The 18,411-nt window shown below is 45.5% G+C and overlaps 2 protein-coding genes and 1 non-coding gene across 5 annotated transcripts in view; 1 reads left to right on the plus strand and 2 right to left on the minus strand.

The window, feature by feature from the left end:
* The window catches only part of TET1 (tet methylcytosine dioxygenase 1), a 104,788-nt gene extending 96,032 nt beyond the window's left edge, over nucleotides 1-8,756 (minus strand). For all 3 annotated transcript variants that reach the window (XM_059662537.1, XM_059662536.1, XM_059662535.1), the window contains exon 1: nucleotides 6,763-8,756. In XM_059662537.1, the coding sequence (XP_059518520.1) occupies nucleotides 6,763-8,637 (1,875 nt within the window). In that variant the 5' untranslated portion in view covers nucleotides 8,638-8,756. The remainder of the gene's footprint in view (nucleotides 1-6,762) is intronic.
* Nucleotides 3,012-3,182, plus strand: LOC132214527 (small ribosomal subunit protein uS14-like). The gene has a single exon (XM_059661907.1). It carries the CDS (start codon nucleotides 3,012-3,014, stop codon nucleotides 3,180-3,182), a length of 171 nt encoding a protein of 56 aa, XP_059517890.1.
* On the minus strand, nucleotides 4,953-5,080 carry LOC132215053 (small nucleolar RNA SNORA11). Its single transcript, XR_009448418.1, has one exon. It is a non-coding gene; the product is annotated as a small nucleolar RNA SNORA11 (small nucleolar RNA).
* Nucleotides 8,757-18,411: the final 9,655 nt, after the last annotated feature.

Consider the following 18,411-nt stretch of genomic DNA (forward strand, 5'->3'; position numbering starts at 1 on the left):
TCAAGCATAACCATAAGTAGGTATTACTATTTTTCCAGGTGTCATTTGCATTAGCTAAGAAGATAACATGGTAATAAACACCATACTTTACAGTATTATTTACTACACTGCTGTTTAACCATACATAGTATAACCCTTTAATATTTTAGGGGAAAATCAACTAGAGTAAACATGAGAGATTGTTTCATTTTGCCAACATTTATCCAATTAATGTTCATTAAATGTGTTATATTATACCAAAACATCAACCTAAAGATACAGAATGCAATATCCCACCCTCAAAAGCAAAAGTACAAAAACTATGTTTTGTTTTCTTCCATTATTACATACTAAAAATTATTTGTGAAAGTGTATGCTGGCCAAAGCCTCTAGTGTCTAGATCTTTAAAAACCTCCCCCACCCCCACCGCTTTACTTTTATCACTATTTAAAAATAGGGGAGCCCTGGCCGGTTTGGCTCAGTGGATACAGTGTCGGCCTACGGACTGAAGGGTCCCAGGTTTGATTCCAGCCAAGGGCACATACCTGGGTTGCTGGCTTGATCCCCAGTGTGGGGCGTGCAGGAGGCAGCCAATCAATGATTCTCTCTCATCATTGATATTTCTATCTCTTTCTCCCTCTCCCTCTCTGAAATCAATAAAAATATTTTTAAGATAAATAAAATAAAAATAGGGGATTGCACATGTCTCAAAATACTAAGTTACAAATACACACGAGGAATCCATAGCCAAGAGCAAATTCCTAGATGACTGAGTTATAAAGTTAGTGGTTTTAATTATCTGCATTTCTGAAATAAGCTTGGCCAGAAGATATCGCTAGATATCTTTTGGCTATCTTTTGGAAGGCTATCTAACTACCTTGTTGTACAATGAAAAGAAATTCAATTATTATGAGAGACAAAAATGCAATTCATGACCCCAAAAAATAAGCAAAATACTATTTTTACTTCTCCCTGACATTAGTAGTTAACATTTTGCTAAATGGCATATGCCTTTAGGGCAGGGGTCCTCAAACTTTTTAAACAGGGGGCCAGTTCACTGTCCCTCAGACCGTTGGAGGGCCAGACTATAGTTTAAAAAAAACTATGAACAAATTCCTATGCACACTGCACATATCTTATTTTGAAGTAAAAAACCAAAATGGGAACAAATACAATGTTTTTATTTGCATGTGGCCCGTGGGCCGTAGTTTGAGGACCCCTGGTTTAGACAGTGAGACAGGGGAGATAAAAAGAGGTAAAGTAAAAAAAAAAGAGAGAGAGAGACAAAGTTGTATGTTAACATGTTATCATTGGTCTGAAAGACATACCAAATTCTCTGTATTTCTCTGGTAACTTTTCTGTAACTCTGAATTATGTCAGTATGAAAGATTTTTTTTAATGTATTTTTAGTGATTTCAGGGAGAAAGAGAGAGGGGGAGAGAGAAACATCAATGATGAGAGAGAATCATTGATCGGCTGCCTCCTGCACTCCCACACTGGGGATTAAGCCCACAACCCGGGCTTTTGACCTTGGGCAGAATCGAACCCAGGACCCTTCAGTCCACAAGCTAAAGCTCTGCCCTCTGAGTGAAACAGGCTAGAGCTGAAAGATTTTTTTTTCAAACGTTTTTCTTGATTTCAGAGATAGGAAGGAAGAGGGAAAGAGACATAGAAACATCCATGATGACAGAGAAGCATGAATCGGCTACCTCCTGCACCCCCCTACTGGCAGGGCTGAAAGTTGTTTTTCTTGTTTGTTTTAATGAAATATGTGGGCCAGCCATGTAGCCCCATGGTTGAGTGTTCACCAATGAACCAGGTAGTCACGGTTCTATTCCTGATCAGGGCATATGCCTGGGTTGTGGACTCAATCCCCAATGGCAGTCATGCAGGAGGCCGCCGATCAATGATTCTCCCCCCGCATTGATGTTTCTCTCTCTCTCCCTTTACCTTCATCTCTGAAATCAATCAGTATCCATATAATCAGATGCAGTGTGTGGCACTTAGGAGATTATGACCAATAGCCAAAGTCATTCATCCATTAACAAATATTGTGCTTTCTCACACCAACAAAACTTTACAATACTGTCCACTTGCTTGCCAGAGCAAGTTTATATACGTAAACCTCACACTGACATCTAAATTTATAAACCTGATGATTTGCAAATAGCTTCATCTATAATTGAAGGCACTAAAAGTTTTGCTCTATTTTCTTTTGATTTGTAAGATATCCCACACATACAGAAGAGTATTACATGTATTTTAGTAGGAGAATCGGGATTTCAGAAAAAACTTAAACTGCACTAATGAGAGCTTGCTGTTCAACATCCTGACTTCCTTACTAGCTGCTTCACTCACAACTATATCTCCCCTCTCCGCTGCCCACCCCCCCAACTCAGTGAACAACCCCAAAGTAGAAGTGCAATAAATACTTGCTGATAATAAAGACAACACTAAACTTGTTCCAGTAAGAGATAAAGGCCTCAACTGTAGTAGTGACCAAGAAAATGGAGAGGTAGAAGTGCTCAGATCTTGTAGGACAAGAGAATCAAGAAGAATGAGTGGAGGGACTCAAAGATGACTGAATTTTCCATTTTGGGTAACCATACAGGTGAGCCATTGCACCATGTAATGTAAGATGAGTAGCAAGTTTAGGAAAGAGAGCACATTTGTTTATATGTATTAGACATAGAACATTTTTGGCAATGATGTCTCCTGGCAACAGAGGAGCTTTCAAGGGAGGTCTCTCTGCTGGAGAAATTGCTAAGTGTTTTAGATGTATGTTTGTAAAACCTTAAGTTACTGGCAACATTGTGAACGATTCTCATATTGTGAAGATTCTTGAGTAAAGGAAGATTATTCATTGCAGTAAGATTTGAAATAAAATACTTTAGAAACACCTTAAATGTCCACCTTAAATATGTTTGGTCAAATGTCCAAATGGCTCAGTCAAATAAGTCAGTGTTTATGGATAAATAATTTAAGTCAAGAATGAAATAGACTATTTTCCTCGTTGCTACAGAGAGAGCAAGATGGGTCACCAGAAACTCGACTGGAGCCACCCGAGAAAATCCGGCCAGGGTTCTCGTTCTTGCAGCGTCTGTTCAAACCAGCTCGGTCTGGTCTGGAAATACGGGCTCAACATGTGGCACCGGTGTTTCCGTCGGGACCCGAAGGACACAGGCTTCCTTAGGCTGGACTAAGTGAACTACCTTACGACAGAATGCTATCTCTTTGTACATAAAATAAACTTCAAATATATATATATATTTTTTAAAATAATGAAACAGAAAAGGTTGACAAGTTGCAATGTTGACGAGTAATTGGTTAAGGTCATCCTCAAGTAAAGAGGACACATTTGGACAGAAGTATGTGCCAGGGAGACTGCATGTGAAGGCTGGAGTTATGCTGCTCCAAGCCAAGGAACTATGAAAATCATACACCTATGGATGAGGACAGTGGGGGGGAGGAGGGTAAGGGCAGAGGGTGGGGTGGGAACCCGGTGGAGGGGAGCTATGGGGGGGGGGGGGGGAAAGAGGAACAACTGTAATAATCTGAACAATAAAGATTTAATTTTCAAAAAAAAAGAATTAAAAAGAATTTGCCCACAGAGGTCTTCTAGAATTGTACCCCTGAAATTTATAATTTTATTAACCAATGTCACCCCAATAAATTAAATTTTTAAAAAGGAAAGAATCTGCCTACAGTGTAACAACATACTGAGACTCTGTTCCACTAAAGGGAGAGAATTAGTAAAAATCCTATATAATAAAAGCCTAATATACAAATCAACCAAACAAACGGTGAACCGGTAGCTATGACATGCACTGACCACCAGGGGGCAGACGCTCAATGCAGAAGCTGCCCGCAGACCCCAAGCCAGCCAAGTTGGGTGCCGGGGAAGGGGGGGGCGGGGGGGCAATCGCCACACCAGTCGCCCTGCAGAGGGAGGTGACCAGTGACGAAGGTGTCGGGGCGATAGGGGACCAGGGCCAGCGAGTGGGCGGCGCCAGGCCAGCCAAGGTGGGTATCAGCGGGGGACCCCGAACTGCCCCACAGGTTGCCCCACAGAATAAACTTGATCGCAGGTAAGGCCTAGGGACCCTACCCGTGCACAGGGCCTCTAGTATGAAATAAAGCTTGCCACCAGCCTTTAATAGCCACTCCAAAAGAAGGACTTTCTGCTCTTATAACCCACTGCACTGATGGTAGTGTGTCCTGATATGGCCGTTTTGGGGGGCAGTTTGACAGTACCTATCAATAAACTATACATATCCTATGACACCGAAATTTCATTCATAGGATTAGATCACACATACACACCTGCACTAAATGCAACCTAGCTTTTCTACAAGTCCTGGCCAGACTCCCCAGTTTTCTGAAAAGGACGCCCACTCTATCTCCACCCCAGGAATCTGCCCTTAAAGGGTGACTTAGTCCACACTGTATTGCTGTTTGTCAGAGGAAGGAACAGCAAGCTCAGTGCTAACCTGTACTTACCCTCTCATTCCTTACACACAAATATTAATGAGGGCTGTCATGGAAGTCATGGTGTTCATCCTTTCTTTTTAAATGCAACCTTTTTGTCAACCAGACCCTAAGTTCTCAAAACTTTTAATCTCGTCTACCACACTGTATTCGTAATGGACACAAAATAAATATTAACTTCAAAGAGGGAGCTAAAAATCATAAAACACGGTAATTGATGGGTGTTTTCAAGGTCTGAAAAGCAAGTTTGAGTATTAACCAAGCTCCACATAATCCTCTAAGTAAAGTCTAAATCAACCAATACTTTTACTACCTTAGGTTCACGAAATGTAGCCATGAGGACCAATATCTATATATCACAGGGAATATGAGGAGATACAGGATTCCCTAAATCAGGGAGGGGCAAAAGAGAGAGGGTCTCTCTATGTTGCCCAGACTAGCATGGCTGTTCACCGGTGATCAGCACCAGTTGTTTGCTTTTTGTTATTGTTGGGCGAAATGTCACAGGACGGTCATGGTATGCTGCCACCCGTGAGGAGTAAGCCCAAGTCGCTGTTGGATGTGTTAATCACGAAGCAGCCCTTCCTCAGGCGCTCTGCTCTCTCCACATCCAATAGCACCAGCTTTAACATGCTTGTTTCTGCCCTGGGCAGGTCACCTCTCCCCTTAGGTAACCTGGCGGTCCCCCACTCCTAGAAGTCACCACATTGCTGCCACACTTAGTGCAGGCACTACAGTCCAGCATCCGGGCTCCAGAGAGCCTCCTGCCTCAGTTTCCAGAGAAGCTGGGACTGCAAGCACACTATCTGTGCCAGGCTCAACTTCTAAGTACCATCTAATCCCACAACCCTGTGAGAAACGTAGAGTAGGTAGAAATCACCTGTCAAAATTGAGAGGAAAGCTATATTGTGTTATACCTCTGAGGCAAAGTTTCAAGATCAAGAATGCAAACAGCCTTAACCGGTTTGGATCAGTGGATAGAGCGTCGGCCTGGGGACTCAAGGGTCCCAGGTTCGATTCTGGACAAGGGCATGTACCTAGGCTGCAGGCACATCCCCAGTAGGGGACATGCAGGAGGCAGCTGATCAATGTTTCTTGCTCATCAATGTTTCTAACTCTCTATCCCTCTCCCTTCCTCTCTGTAAAAAATCAATAAAATATATTTTAAAAAAAGAATGCAAACAGTTTATTGTTTCACAAGAAGTTTAATTCAAGCCCTGGCTGGGTAGTTCAGTCATCCAGTATGCCAAGGTTACGGGTTTGATTCCCTGGTCAGGGCACATACAAGAGGCAATGAATGCATAAATGAGCAGAACAACAAAGTCATGTTCTCTCTCTTTCTCTCTCTCCCTCTCTCTCTCTCTCTCTCTCTCTCTCCTTCTTTCTCTACCTCTCTCTGCCCCTCCTCTCTGTGTAAAATCAAATATTTTTTATTTTTTTATTTTTAACATATTTTTTTTTTTAATATATTTTATTGATTCTTTACAGAGAGGAAGGGAGAAGGATAGAGAGTTAGAAACATCGATGAGAGAGAAACATCGATCAGCTGCCTCCTGCACACTTCCCGCTGGGTATGTGCCTGCAACCAAGGTACATGCCCTTGACCAGAATCGAACCTGGGACCCCTGAGTCCGCAGGCCGACGCTCCATCCACTGAGCCAAACTGGTTAGGGCTAACATATTTTTATTGAAGGGAAAGGAGAGAGATAGAAACATCAATGATGAGAGAGAGAATCATTGATCGGCTGCCTCCTGCACACTCGCCACCGGGGATCAAGCCTGCAACCCGGTCATGGAACCCGGGACCCTTCAGTCCTCGGGCCAACGCTCTATCCACTGAGCCAAACCAGCCAGGCCTAAAAATCATAAATTTTTTAAAAGGGGGATCATAAAAAAAAAAGAAAGAAAGTTTAATTCCTCTGGTTTCTCAGGCTACAAAGAAGTTCATGTATTTGTTCCACTCTTAATTTTTAAACCTGTAACTTCCAAAAAAGACACATACTTAGCCAAATGAGGCACAGTGGAAATGTTTGCAAAATCACATTTCATACCATTTCCCTGTATCTCTATCCAACTCTACAATGAAAAAACTGTATGTTCTGGTTTTCTGAGACAAATTCTAATAATAAGCTCATGTGTCAATGCACAAGACGTACTGCAGGTAGGTCGTTTCTAATCGATAACTTAAAGCAACATTTCACAGCCCAGGAAAAGGGTCCGATACTGAGCTATCCCCACACAGATCCCTCTATCAAGTCTCCCAGGCGTCTCCCAGGCCCTTGGGTATTTCCTCACCTTCGGCACAAGGCCGGGCAGCTTTTTTTTCAGTTCCTCACATTTCCTCTTCTTACAGATCTGGTGGCTGTTCTTTCTGTTTTTGCAGTAAGTACATTCACCACAGTTGGCCTTCTGCTGGCAGGGCTCACAGACCCCGCATCGCTTCCGTTTCTTCTTTTCCAAAGTAGGCAGCACAGTTGTGTGGGAAGGAGAAGAGGAGGTACTGGCAAGTGACACCGGCGTAGACACCACTGTGGTGTCCACCTGGGAGCTCCCTCCTTCCGACTTGCTGGGACCAGCCTGGGCGTCTTGGGCAAGGGTCTGTGAAGCACCGTGGAGCCCTCCCTCAGGGGCTAAAGCAAACCCCGGAGTGTCAGCTGGTGGAAAGCATAGATGGACTTGCTTCTCATTTTCCACATTGTGTATGGCCATGACTGGAGGTTCGGAATTTACCTCCGAGTTGGAGGATGGTTGAGGAGTGTGACCTGAGCCCAAAGGTAAAATCTGCATAGTACCTTGGATCTCAAGCCCGTATGAAACCGTGCTCTGGGGATCAGGCCATTCTGGGAGAGCGTTATAGGTAGCAACTGGGTTCAGAGGAGCAGGAAGGAAGACAGATGGGTCTGAGGCAGTACTCGCTCCCATCTGGTATGGACCAAGGATTTCCTGATTGAGGATGGCACCAAAGACATCTCCTTGGACTGAAATAGCACCAGCGATCTCTGGTGGGTCTGGGGTCTCACCCAGAGCCCCTCCATGAACCAGATTAGCACCAGGAATTTCCCATTGATGTGGGACTGCACTAAAGGCCTGTCCTAAGACAGGGGTGTTATCAGGAACTGCCCGCTGATCTGGAGTAGCCTTGAGGGCCTCCAGAGGATCTGGTTCAGCACCAAGGGCTCCTTGTTCTGAACCTGCCAAGAAGAGTTTTAAAAATGAGGTAGAATACACTGACCCATCAATTGACAAGTAGTTTCTAAGGTCCAATTCAGGTATAACCTTATTAAAGCTGGAGGTGGGGCAGCAATCATGTTCACTTTGGATGGGATTCGGGTAAGAATCAGATAGCTTAAGAGATTCTACTTGTGAACCCAAATCTTCTACCTGAATGCTGCTGTTTCCTTCCGAGGTAACATTAAGGTCTGCTTGAAGGGGCAAAGGAGCACACAGAGTGTCCTGAGCAAACATTCTTGGGGAATCACTGATGTCATCCAATGTCTCTTTAGAGAACAGTCCTTCACCACCATGTGTCCCTTCCAGCGCCCCAGAAAGGATGCCTGCTGCAGGGCCACTGTGAGTGGGAAAATTTATTTTGGAATCCTCCACCCTTTGGCACCAAGACTGGGCTGTCCCTTGGCTCTCATCTGTAACTAAAGACGCATTTTGTATGTCCATTAGATTCTCTATATCAGGAGGGATTAGGGGGTCTTGTGTGGGTACAGAATCATTCTCCGAGGGCGTTACCTTATGATCACACTTATGTTGCTTTTCTAAATTCTTAGGAGGTGAGACTTTCTTGGGTTTGGCTATGACCAGTGGGGGTTGGGAGAGTCGCCTGCTAAGGGAGGTTCTTCGGAGAGTCATTGTAAACCCATTGCAGGTTAAGGACTCCGGATTCCGAAAAAGAGCCTCAGTCCTCTCCAACTTCATTCGTGCTGCGCTGGCTCTTGTCAGCAGGCTTCTGACTGGCATGGGTGGTGGTTTGGGTTCCGTTTTTTTCTTAACCTCCCTTTCTTGAATGAATTGCTTTAATTGTCCGGGGCTCATGGTCTTGCCTGATGCCACATTTCTGTTGACTGGCCTGAGGGTCTTCTTCAGTTGGCTGTTTTTCTTTTTGTTTAGATCTTCCCTCCTGACTAATCTGGAAGGCTTGGCGTGGCGGGATCGAGACATAGTGATGGAGTAGGAGGAGAAAATGAAAGGACACGGGGAACAGAGTCATTGGTCCTTCGGAAGGTCTCACTTTTGAGAAGAATCTGGCTGCACCATGGTTGGGCTTACTCGCACCAAGTGTGGTCTGAAATAACAAAAAAACATTGCAGGTGAGTCTTTTCCCAGTGCATTCTCCCATTTGAAACACAACATTTACTACCAATTATTAATTAAAATGAGGAAACTGGAATTTTTACTGCAAAAGATATAGTAAACAGAAAAATCACTAAAACATTCTTTAAATTCTAAATTCACAATAAAGCTACTTTATTTACTGTGACAATTGATGAAGTTGATGAATTTCTTTGAATGAGGTAAGCATGGGGGTTTCTTTAGATCAGAAACCACACTATTGTTGTTACATGGAGTTGAAAGCTCAAATCCCAATCTTCACAAATTTAGATACGGTATTTAAAAAAAGTATTTCTGAGGACTCTTCCCCCTCCCTACATGGGAGTCAGTTCTGTGGGACCCTTTTCCCCACTCCCTATGGAGAGTATGTACTTATTCTTCAATAAATTTCCACCTTTGCTATAAAAAAAGTATTTCTTGCCCTAGCTGGTTTCACTCAGTGGATAGAGTGTCAGCCTGTGGACTGAAGGTTCACGGTTTCAAGTCCGGTCAAAAGCATGTACCTCAGTTGCAGGCTCAACTCCGGCCCTGATGGGGGTGCGTGTGGCAGGCAACCAATCAATGTGTCTCTCTCACACTGAGGTTTCTCTCTCTACCTCTCCTTTCCACTCTCTCTAAAAATCAATGGAAAAATATCTTCAGGTGAGGATTAACAACAACAACAAAAATATTTCTTAATCTCTTTCCTCAGCTCATCACCACACAGGCTGAGGTATCATCGGTTTGACAGCAAAGCTGGCCTAAAGCCAGAGGAAGAGGTTTATATAATCCAAGATACGCTACTCCTTAGAGATACAGAAATATTAATACCACATTTCAACTAACAAATTTTGAGCTTTTCACATGCACACAAAGTAATATAAAATCTTAGAAGTTAATATTAACAGATTAGGTTACAAATAAGACTCACTGGTCCAACAAGTAACTGTTGAGTACCTACGATGTATAAGGAAGGCTCTCTGGTAGGCACTGCCCACACCCAGAAATGACAAGCCTCTTTTCTCTTTCACCCGACTTAATCCAAAGACTGTTGGTTCTAAAATTCCTTCTAGCCAGCGTCCCAAATGTCTCTTGATGAATGCTTAGGCAAGGAAATTGGAAATAAGGAGAAAATGAGACAATTCAAATATCAAAGAATAAGAGGGCAGCTAGATAAGCAAGAAAAGAGGAGAAAAGGAAAGGGGCTGACCAAGGGCCATCATCATCAATTGCCTTTTCCTCTCCTCAAGTTGCCTGCCCTGACCCAAAATAAGACCAAGATATGAATGAGAATGAAGCTCACCATACAAAATACATCAGTAGACTCTCCAAAGATCACAGAATCAACACTCTGACAACACACTGGGCGCTACTTCTCTAACAGTTGCTAGGTTGTTGGATTTGTGAGAAAGCATGGTGTAGGAGAATGGTTACCAAACACTGGTCTGCAACCAAGTGATCAGTCTGTGGCAAAATGAGAGAAAGAAAATGAGACAATATAAAGTTTTTCATAAAGTTGAATTTATTCATTTTAATCAACTTTCCAACTGAAATTATGCCTTCCTGTTTTCTCATTGAAATGTCCTTTCTAGCCAAAACCAGTTTGGCTCAGTGGATAGAGCGTCGGCCTGCGGACTGGAGGGTCCCGGGTTCGATTCCGGTCAAGGGCATGTACCTTGGTTGCGGGCACATCCCCAGTGGGAGATGTGCAGGAGGCAGCTGGTCGATGTTTCTCTCTCATCGATGTTTCTAGCTCTCTATCTCTCTCCCTTCCTCTCTGTAAAAAAATCAATAAAATATATTAAAAAAAAACAAAACAAAGAAATGTCCTTTCTAAAAAAAAAAAAAAAAAAAAAAGTCCTTTCTAAAAAACGTAACCAAAGTCCTTTTATGAAAGTGTCTGAGATAGGCTCATTTATTTTAAAATGTTATTACTTGTTGTTGGGGTTTTTTTTAATGTTATTATCTGACAGCCCTCTATCATTCTCAAATTTTGCTTTTGTTTTTGTTGTGCTGACCCAGGTAATCCTGGGATGCACTGGTTGGTTTAGTGCCTAGAGACCTTGTCACAAAAACCCTAGATTTGAACCTGTAATCACCAGCTATGTTTTTCAGCAAACCACTTAACTGAGTCAAAGTTTCTGCATCTGAAATGGAGTTGTTTTGAGGTATCAATGGGCTCCTACAGGGAAAGCCTGGTGGTGCTAGTTTCATCCTTGTGATATCTGAGATAGAAGGGGAAGGCAGGGTAAGAGGTGGAAGAGGGAAGCGGGGGAAGGTAGGCCCTTTGGAAAGATGCAGACCTGGCTTCAGCTTCCAGCTCAGAAACATTACTGGCCATGTGATTCTAACCAATTCCTTGGTCTCTCTACAACCTCAGTACCTTATGTGTAATAACATAGGAAGCATCATAGTGCCAGCCTCATTGGTAATTATGAGAATATAATAAGATGTTATGTCTAAAGGCTTAGCACAGGGCTGGCAAATAATAGGTATTTAATGCATGGGAAGTGAAAAAAAAAAAGTGTTCATAACGCAAATGAAAATTAAAGAAAAAATAGGCTTAATGGTAATTATTATTATTATTGAACCAGTTTAACCCAATCTGACATACCCTGCAAAGCAAAATCTAGTTCTTCTGTTTCCCACCTAATACTGTAGACCACACACTGTATAATCACAGAGCACAACAGAGACAAAGCATTTTGCCTGTTAAAAGACTTTTTAAATAGACAGTAATGATAACATTAACCACAAGAAAAATAACATTTTGGTAAATCTGTGCCAAATACAAACACCAGGCCAGAGAATGCTTCATTTGAGTTCTTGGCAACTAAGCTTAGTGTTTTATCCTTTTTCTTTAAAAAAATTTAAAAAAAAATTTTGCCCTGGCCAGTTTGGCTCAGTGGATAGAGTGTCGGCCTGAGGACTGAAGGGTCCCAGATTCGATTCCAATCAAGGGTACATGCCGGGGTTGCAGGCTCTATCCCTAGTACGGGCTGTGCAGGAGGCAGCTCATTGAAGATTCTCTCTCATCATTGATGTTTCTGTCTCTCTCTCCCTCTCCTTTGCTCTCTAAAATCAATAAAAATGTTTAAAAATAATAATTTTTTTCCTTCCTGCACTAATTCTTGGCTGTGAAAAACTATCAGATATTTTCTCCAAATGTTATCGGAGAAATGCGTGATCTTTCTTGTACCAACAGCTTTAGAAAACAAAAGCCATTCCACTTGCAATCAATCTCCAAAAAGTCAGCAATCTTTTGTTTTGTTTTTTCAGATAATGAAAAGCAATCCATTCCCTTCTCTAGAAATTCAACAATATCAATATTAGCTTTATCTCTTGTATCAAGAACATATTGCTAAAAATGTATTAGGAACATATAATCCAGGCATTGTAAGCATCCATGAAAATTAAAATTCATACATGAAAGCAAGTAATCTGGATATGCCAGAGGGTGTCCTGGGATCTGCTTTTAAGAGTCGTTTATAAATCAATCCGTCTCTTACATATTCTTTTATTTTTAAATTGAAGTGCTTTAGAAATTCAGACTTGTAATTAAGATAATGTTTACCATTCAAACCTTATCTCCTGAAAAAGCCAGACAAGGAAATGGAAAAGGTATAAGCAAATGGATTGGGAAGATGTGGCCTCTTTAAATGGTAAGAGCCTTTTTAGGAGATGGTGAAAGAGGCCAAAGACCCCCTGAAAAATCCAACTGCAGGGGGGAAATCACTGGGTACCACCCAGCCAAAGAAACAGACAATCACACACAAAATAAGATTCCACCTTTATCACCCTCAGCTCCACTAATGAAACATAACCTCCTTTAGTAATAAGCCAAGTTATTCCCAGAGCTGAACTCTAGGAGAAAAGGCAGCAAGCTTTTGGGGGCTTTTTCTGAAATTTGTGAGGGGGAAAAATGTAGTTCATTCATAAAATAGGTCCATATTTAAATATGGAATTTCCCCTACATATCCCCTTAAATGTATTTTCTTTAATAATTTGTAAACATTACTAATTGTTCCCTTTTGGGGGGGGGGGTGCTTTTATTCATTGTAGAGTATTTAAGTAATAGAAAAATACATTTACAATTGTATACTAATTCCATTTTTCATTTCTAATGAAAACTGACATTTCAATTATTTCTCAAAATCAGTTTTAATCTATCTGAGAATTCAAGAGTCTGAGTGCTACAGGATAATATGATGGATGCAGAAAATAAGAGAATGGTGTCCCTGTTATTAAACATATACAGTATCCCATCAGGGGAAACCATATGCAATTAATTGACACTATCCTCTGAGTTCTTATTTTTCTGGAAGAGAAAACAAAATGAGACAACACCTGCCCCCCCCCCCCCCAAAAAAAAATTGTGGGATTACTTTTTTAACCAATCTTTCACCAGAGGGCACCAAGACCCCTAACCCACAATTAAAAATTCTTTTCCCTAAAATATCATTGTGAAATAGGAGACTGGAATGTATGAGATCCAAACATTATAGGCCAAGAGATGAGGCCAACACACTTTGAAACATGAAGAAACACCATGCTAGCATAGAGAAAGTAAGGTTAAGGGCAGGCTGGAGAAGTGGCAAGAACAGGCCCCAGGGTGAAGATGAAAAACTGGCCTGTATAAGGATCTGCTCATTATTCACACAAATTTTTAATTTTTAAAAAATGTGTTTTTGTTGATTTTTTCCCCCCAGGGAGAGGGATAGAAAAATCGAGAGAAATGTCGGTAGGTAGGCTGCCTCCCACACGCCCCCTACTGGGGATGGAGCCCCAAATCCAGGCACATGCCCTGACCCAGAACCAAACCGGTGACCTCTAGTATTCACAACCCAATTGATCAACAGGATCTGATTTTTGCCTCCATGTCATTTGAGCTTACTAAGTAGTCACAGTCTTACTCTTAACAGAGGCTTTTTTTTCTCTTACCATTATTGAACTAATCACCTTGCCTAGAAAAAGGAAAGGCTGACTTCCTAAACTGAATCAGTTGTCTGTAAAGGACAAGATGACAGCACCATGTCAAAAAGTCCTCTCTCACCTATATTCCTCCCTCCTTCTGGATCTAACAAATTCCCCCGGGCAGGAAGTGGCTGCTGACCTGATGGAATCATCCAGCCCGCATGTCAATGTAAAATTATACGGCACTCCTTCTCACCAGCAGCACTGGCCCAATGAGTGGCGAGTATTTGCATATATATAGCAAGTTGCAAAAGTAATGCTGATTTCATCATCACTCCATTCAGCAACTGGGAACCGAAAGGCTACTACTGCACTTGACTGAGAAAGACCAGACTCAAAACATTTATTTTTAAAAGGTATCACCTGGCTTCGTTTCCTCCAGTAAGTTCTACATAAGGGAAGAGGAGGTGGGCGGGCTGCTTGCCGTTCCTAGATAGTTTCTACCACAGGAAGTGTGAGAGCCTCGCACCGGGAAAGGCTGTTTCAAGGAAACGCACTAGAATACCAGCAGATTCAGTCAAAGGCTCCTTCCATATGTAAAACAACCCTGCTGGCCTGCAGGGAGCAAGAAAAAGGGCCAAAAAGGGCCACAGAAAAAGGAAGGGAGAGAAGTGAAAATGGAGATGGAATGACCCTTCTGAAAATAAGAAAGGCATCAAACACGTTGGGACGGAGAGGGAAAAGCCTAAGAAAATGTCTAAAAAGGGAACGCTTCCTTTAAAAGGCCAGAAGACGGAGAAAGGGAAAGAAATGTATAGGAATGAAACTAGAATATTAAGCAGACCACTTGGGATCAAAACATTAAAGACTAAAGGCAGAAAAACAGGAGGAACAGAGAAATTTAAACATACAGAGAGAGAAAGATAAAGAAGCGAAGCAGGGGGTGGGGGAGGGGAGAGACAAACCAGATAAAGAAGATTGGAGCAGGAAGAGAAAAGGGACAAAGGGCAGAGACCACGATGATCCAAACCTCCTAGCCATCCATTCGGGCGGACCAGAGCTGGAGGCGCTGCTTAGCTCCTATTAAAATGGTGAATGGTGGACCCAGGGCCGGAAGGCTGAGCCACTGACCTTCTCAGAGCAAAAGGGACACTGTATGAGAACTCACCCCTAAAACTTGGCTCTGAAGATTCACTGAGACCAGAACAGGGCATTAGACACTGTCAGAGGCTGACAAACCGCCTTATTAAAATCTCTTTAATTGGGGAGGGAAGGGACTTGGTTTTTCACCTGTGTGGCCAGCGCCAATACAATCAGGATACGCACCCAAAATGATGTGACCGAAGTATAAGTAATACCGACTAAGCTCCAAATATCTCCTAATTTACACACCTATCTGCAAGTACCCCCCCCCCTTGTTTAATTGTAGCCATAAATTCCTAGTATGCCCTCAATAACTCTGACCCAAACTGGTTAACAAGAGCCATTTCCATATTCCTTTTAACATCCTGAGGCCTAAGGGAGGCAACGTTTTTATTCCACTTGAGATTGTAGGGAGGGGGTGGGGGGAGGGGGGGAGCACATTTTGGTTCCCGGCGGACCCGCGGTGGCCGCCCCACAGCGCCGCCCGGCCACCCATCCGCGCGCGGGCCGCTGCGCTGCGCACCCCGCGGACACCGGCGAGTGCACCTCCTCTCGCCCCCACTCAAGGTCTGGAGGCACTTTTCAAACGTGGCTTCACAAACGGACCATTACTCCAGTGGGTTATGCAGATCATTTTGCGCCGACAGGGAGGCCGGGGAGAGGCACAAGAGTGGCGGATGCAAGATGGTTAATTTGGGAGGGGGACGAGTTGAATTGGGGCGGGCGGGGGGGGGCACTCCTGGATCAAGCGCTATCTGTTCTCTCGGTGATACATTCATTTTTACTGGGACAGGAATGCCCAATTGGGGCTCCCCGCTCACGTGGTAGGAATATATGGACCGCACACCGCCTCTCTAGGAGCTAAATGGGTTGGGAGGGTGGGTGAGAGACGGAGGGGAGGGGAGGAGGGAAGAGGAGGAAGGGAGGGAGAGGGGGGAGAGAGGAGAGAGAGAGGGAAAGGGGAGAGGGAGAGGGGCGAGAGAGAGGGAGAGGGGAAAGGGACGGGAGGGAAAAGGGAGAGGGCAGAGGGAGAACTAGCCGGGTCTCAGCCTGGACCCCACCAGGCGTGGCGGCCCTGCCACCCGCACCGGCCCCCACGTGTCGCGGGGCTGGTCCCGGCCCCAGTGCCGCGCGCGTCCCACCCCGCGGGGCCCGTCCCGGGATAGCGCTCCAACGGGGCTGCAGTGACGGCAGCGCCAGTGCGTTTGGCGACCGGGTGGCCCTCACAAGAGTTTGTGAAAAGCCATTTTGACCAAACACCCATTCAATTGCCCGTCCCCTTCCTCCCGGACCCGGGGAGCTCCGGGTCACCCCTGACCAAAGTTTCCTCCCGAAAAGCTTCGGGAGGCGAGCTCCCACACGGCTTCCCGGCGCGTCTGTCCCCGGTATCAGCCGGGGAGGCAGCAAACTTAGAGGCGCGCTCGGCCGCCAGGCACCGCGGGCTCCCCCCAGAGCCTCCCGACCCTTCCCTCCCCTTCCCCCGAGGCGTCCCCACCTCCGACTCTCCCTAGAGGCGCCTCCATCCCCAGCAACGCAGGGATCCCTCCAGGCCACACTGCGCTCCCCACCCCTGCCGGGTCCCAGCCGAGTGAGGGGTCGGAGCCCGAGGCGCCTCCGCTGCCCGCGCCAGCCCCATTGCGCCCCGCAGCCGGGCCCCGGGCTGACGGCCGCGACCGCCGGCGGGGGCATTGTTCCCCACCCCCAACAAAAGCTCCCCGAGAGGTCCGGGGTGGGGGGTCGCCGCTGGGAGCCTGCCCACCCTGCGGCCCCCGAGACCCGCGGACTCGGCGCCCGGGCGCCCGGGCCCCCGTCCAGTGGAGGAGAGCGCCGCCTCCACCCCCCTCCGGCCTGGGCGTGCGGGTCCCGGCGCCCCTGCCCTGTGCAGGGGTCCCAGCTCGCACTGGCCGCTCAGGCTCCCCGGGCAGCGCGAGCCCCGCCAGCTCCAAGCAAACTTTCCAGCTCGCGCTCGCCCCGACTTTGGAGCCCGGGTCCCCGGCGGGCGCCAGGGCGCGGGCGGGCCCGGGACGGACACCTACCGGCTCTGGGCACGGTCAGGGCTCCAGCGCCCGGGGCGGCCGGCTGCTTCCCAGCGGTCCACAGTGGAGAGGCAGGTAGCGATGCATGGCTGGGGCGAGGCAGGGGCGCGTCCGGGGGGGCAGACCCGTGAGCAGAGAGGCCAGCGGCTGCAAGCACCATGCGGTACCGGAGCGGTCCCTCCCGGCCAGGTCAGCCCCCCGGAGCTGCAGTCTCCCCAGGACAGACCTCAGAGAGTGGAGCTGGGGCTCTGCCTTCGCTGGACCCTGCACCGCTGAGCGAGAGACAAAACGCGAGCTGGATTTCCCCAAACTGGAGTTGGACTACCCCCTCGACCCTCCCCCTCCCCTACGCCCTCCCTTCACCCTCCTCTCTCTCTCTTTTTTTTTTTTTTTTGAGGTCAAAGCAGAGTATTGGAGAGGGAGAAAGGTGTCTAGTCATCTTTTTTTCGAGGTGCTCTCGAGCTGAGAGAAAAGTTTTAGGGTCTCTAAATTGAATGTGTGTAGACACCTAAGGGGGTGCCAGGTCAGAAATGACACTATGGAGCAATATCTGGGTCGCCAGCATTGGAAAACTGCCCTCAACACCAAAGACAGACGCCAGAAGAGGGTTGTGTCCTCTTGACTCTGCTTAAAGTCTGCAAAGGTCGTCATAAGATTTTTGTTAGTTATTTAGCCCTGTCCCTTGACGGTGGTCTTACTTATGGATGATGGAAGTAAGCTCCAGAAAGAAGTAAGGTGTTTTTTTAAATATATATTTTTATTGATTTCAGAGAGGAAGAGAGAGGGAGAGAGAGAGAGAGAGAGAGAGAGAGAGAGAGAGAGAGAGAGAAACATCAATGATAAGAGAGAATCATTGACCAGCTGCCTCCTGCACGCCCCCCACTGGGGATCAAGCCCGCAACCCAGGCATATGCCCTTGACTGGAATCAAACCTAGGACCCTTCAGTCCACAGACCCACGCTCTATCCACTGAGCCAAACCAGCCAGGGCACGAAGTAAGTTTTCAGCATTAGGAGAGATGGCCAGTGGCAGTATGCCAAAACTAAGATTGGGGCATCTGAATTTCTTCCAGAATGTTTGGTGGCTGTTGCTGCTTCCAGCAGTCAGTCATTACACAGACAAGGGAGTCCGACCTTTAATGGGTGTCACAGTGCTAAGGAAAATTATGTTCCCGGAACTATCATTCTTCTTGTCATTGACTTAAGAAGAAGTCAAACTTCAACTGAAGGCCTAGCTGGTTTGGCTCAGTGGATAGAGTTGGCCTGTAGACTGAAGGGTCCCAGGTTCAATTGTGGGCAGGGTTTCAGGCTTGATCTCCAGTAGGGGGCATACAGGAGGCAGTTGATCAATGATTCTCTTTCATCATTGATGTTTCCATCTCTCTCTCCCTCTCCTTTCCTCTCTGAAATCAATTAAAAAATTTTTAAAAAAAATATCCAACTATTGCCCTAGCTGGTTAAAATGTTTGAGAAAGTCATTCTATCATTGTCTTCCACTTCATTTTACCCCCATCCTGCACATAATTTTTATT

The sequence above is a fragment of the Myotis daubentonii genome, chromosome 13 (assembly GCF_963259705.1).
Source record: "Myotis daubentonii chromosome 13, mMyoDau2.1, whole genome shotgun sequence".
Lineage (NCBI taxonomy): Eukaryota > Metazoa > Chordata > Mammalia > Chiroptera > Vespertilionidae > Myotis > Myotis daubentonii.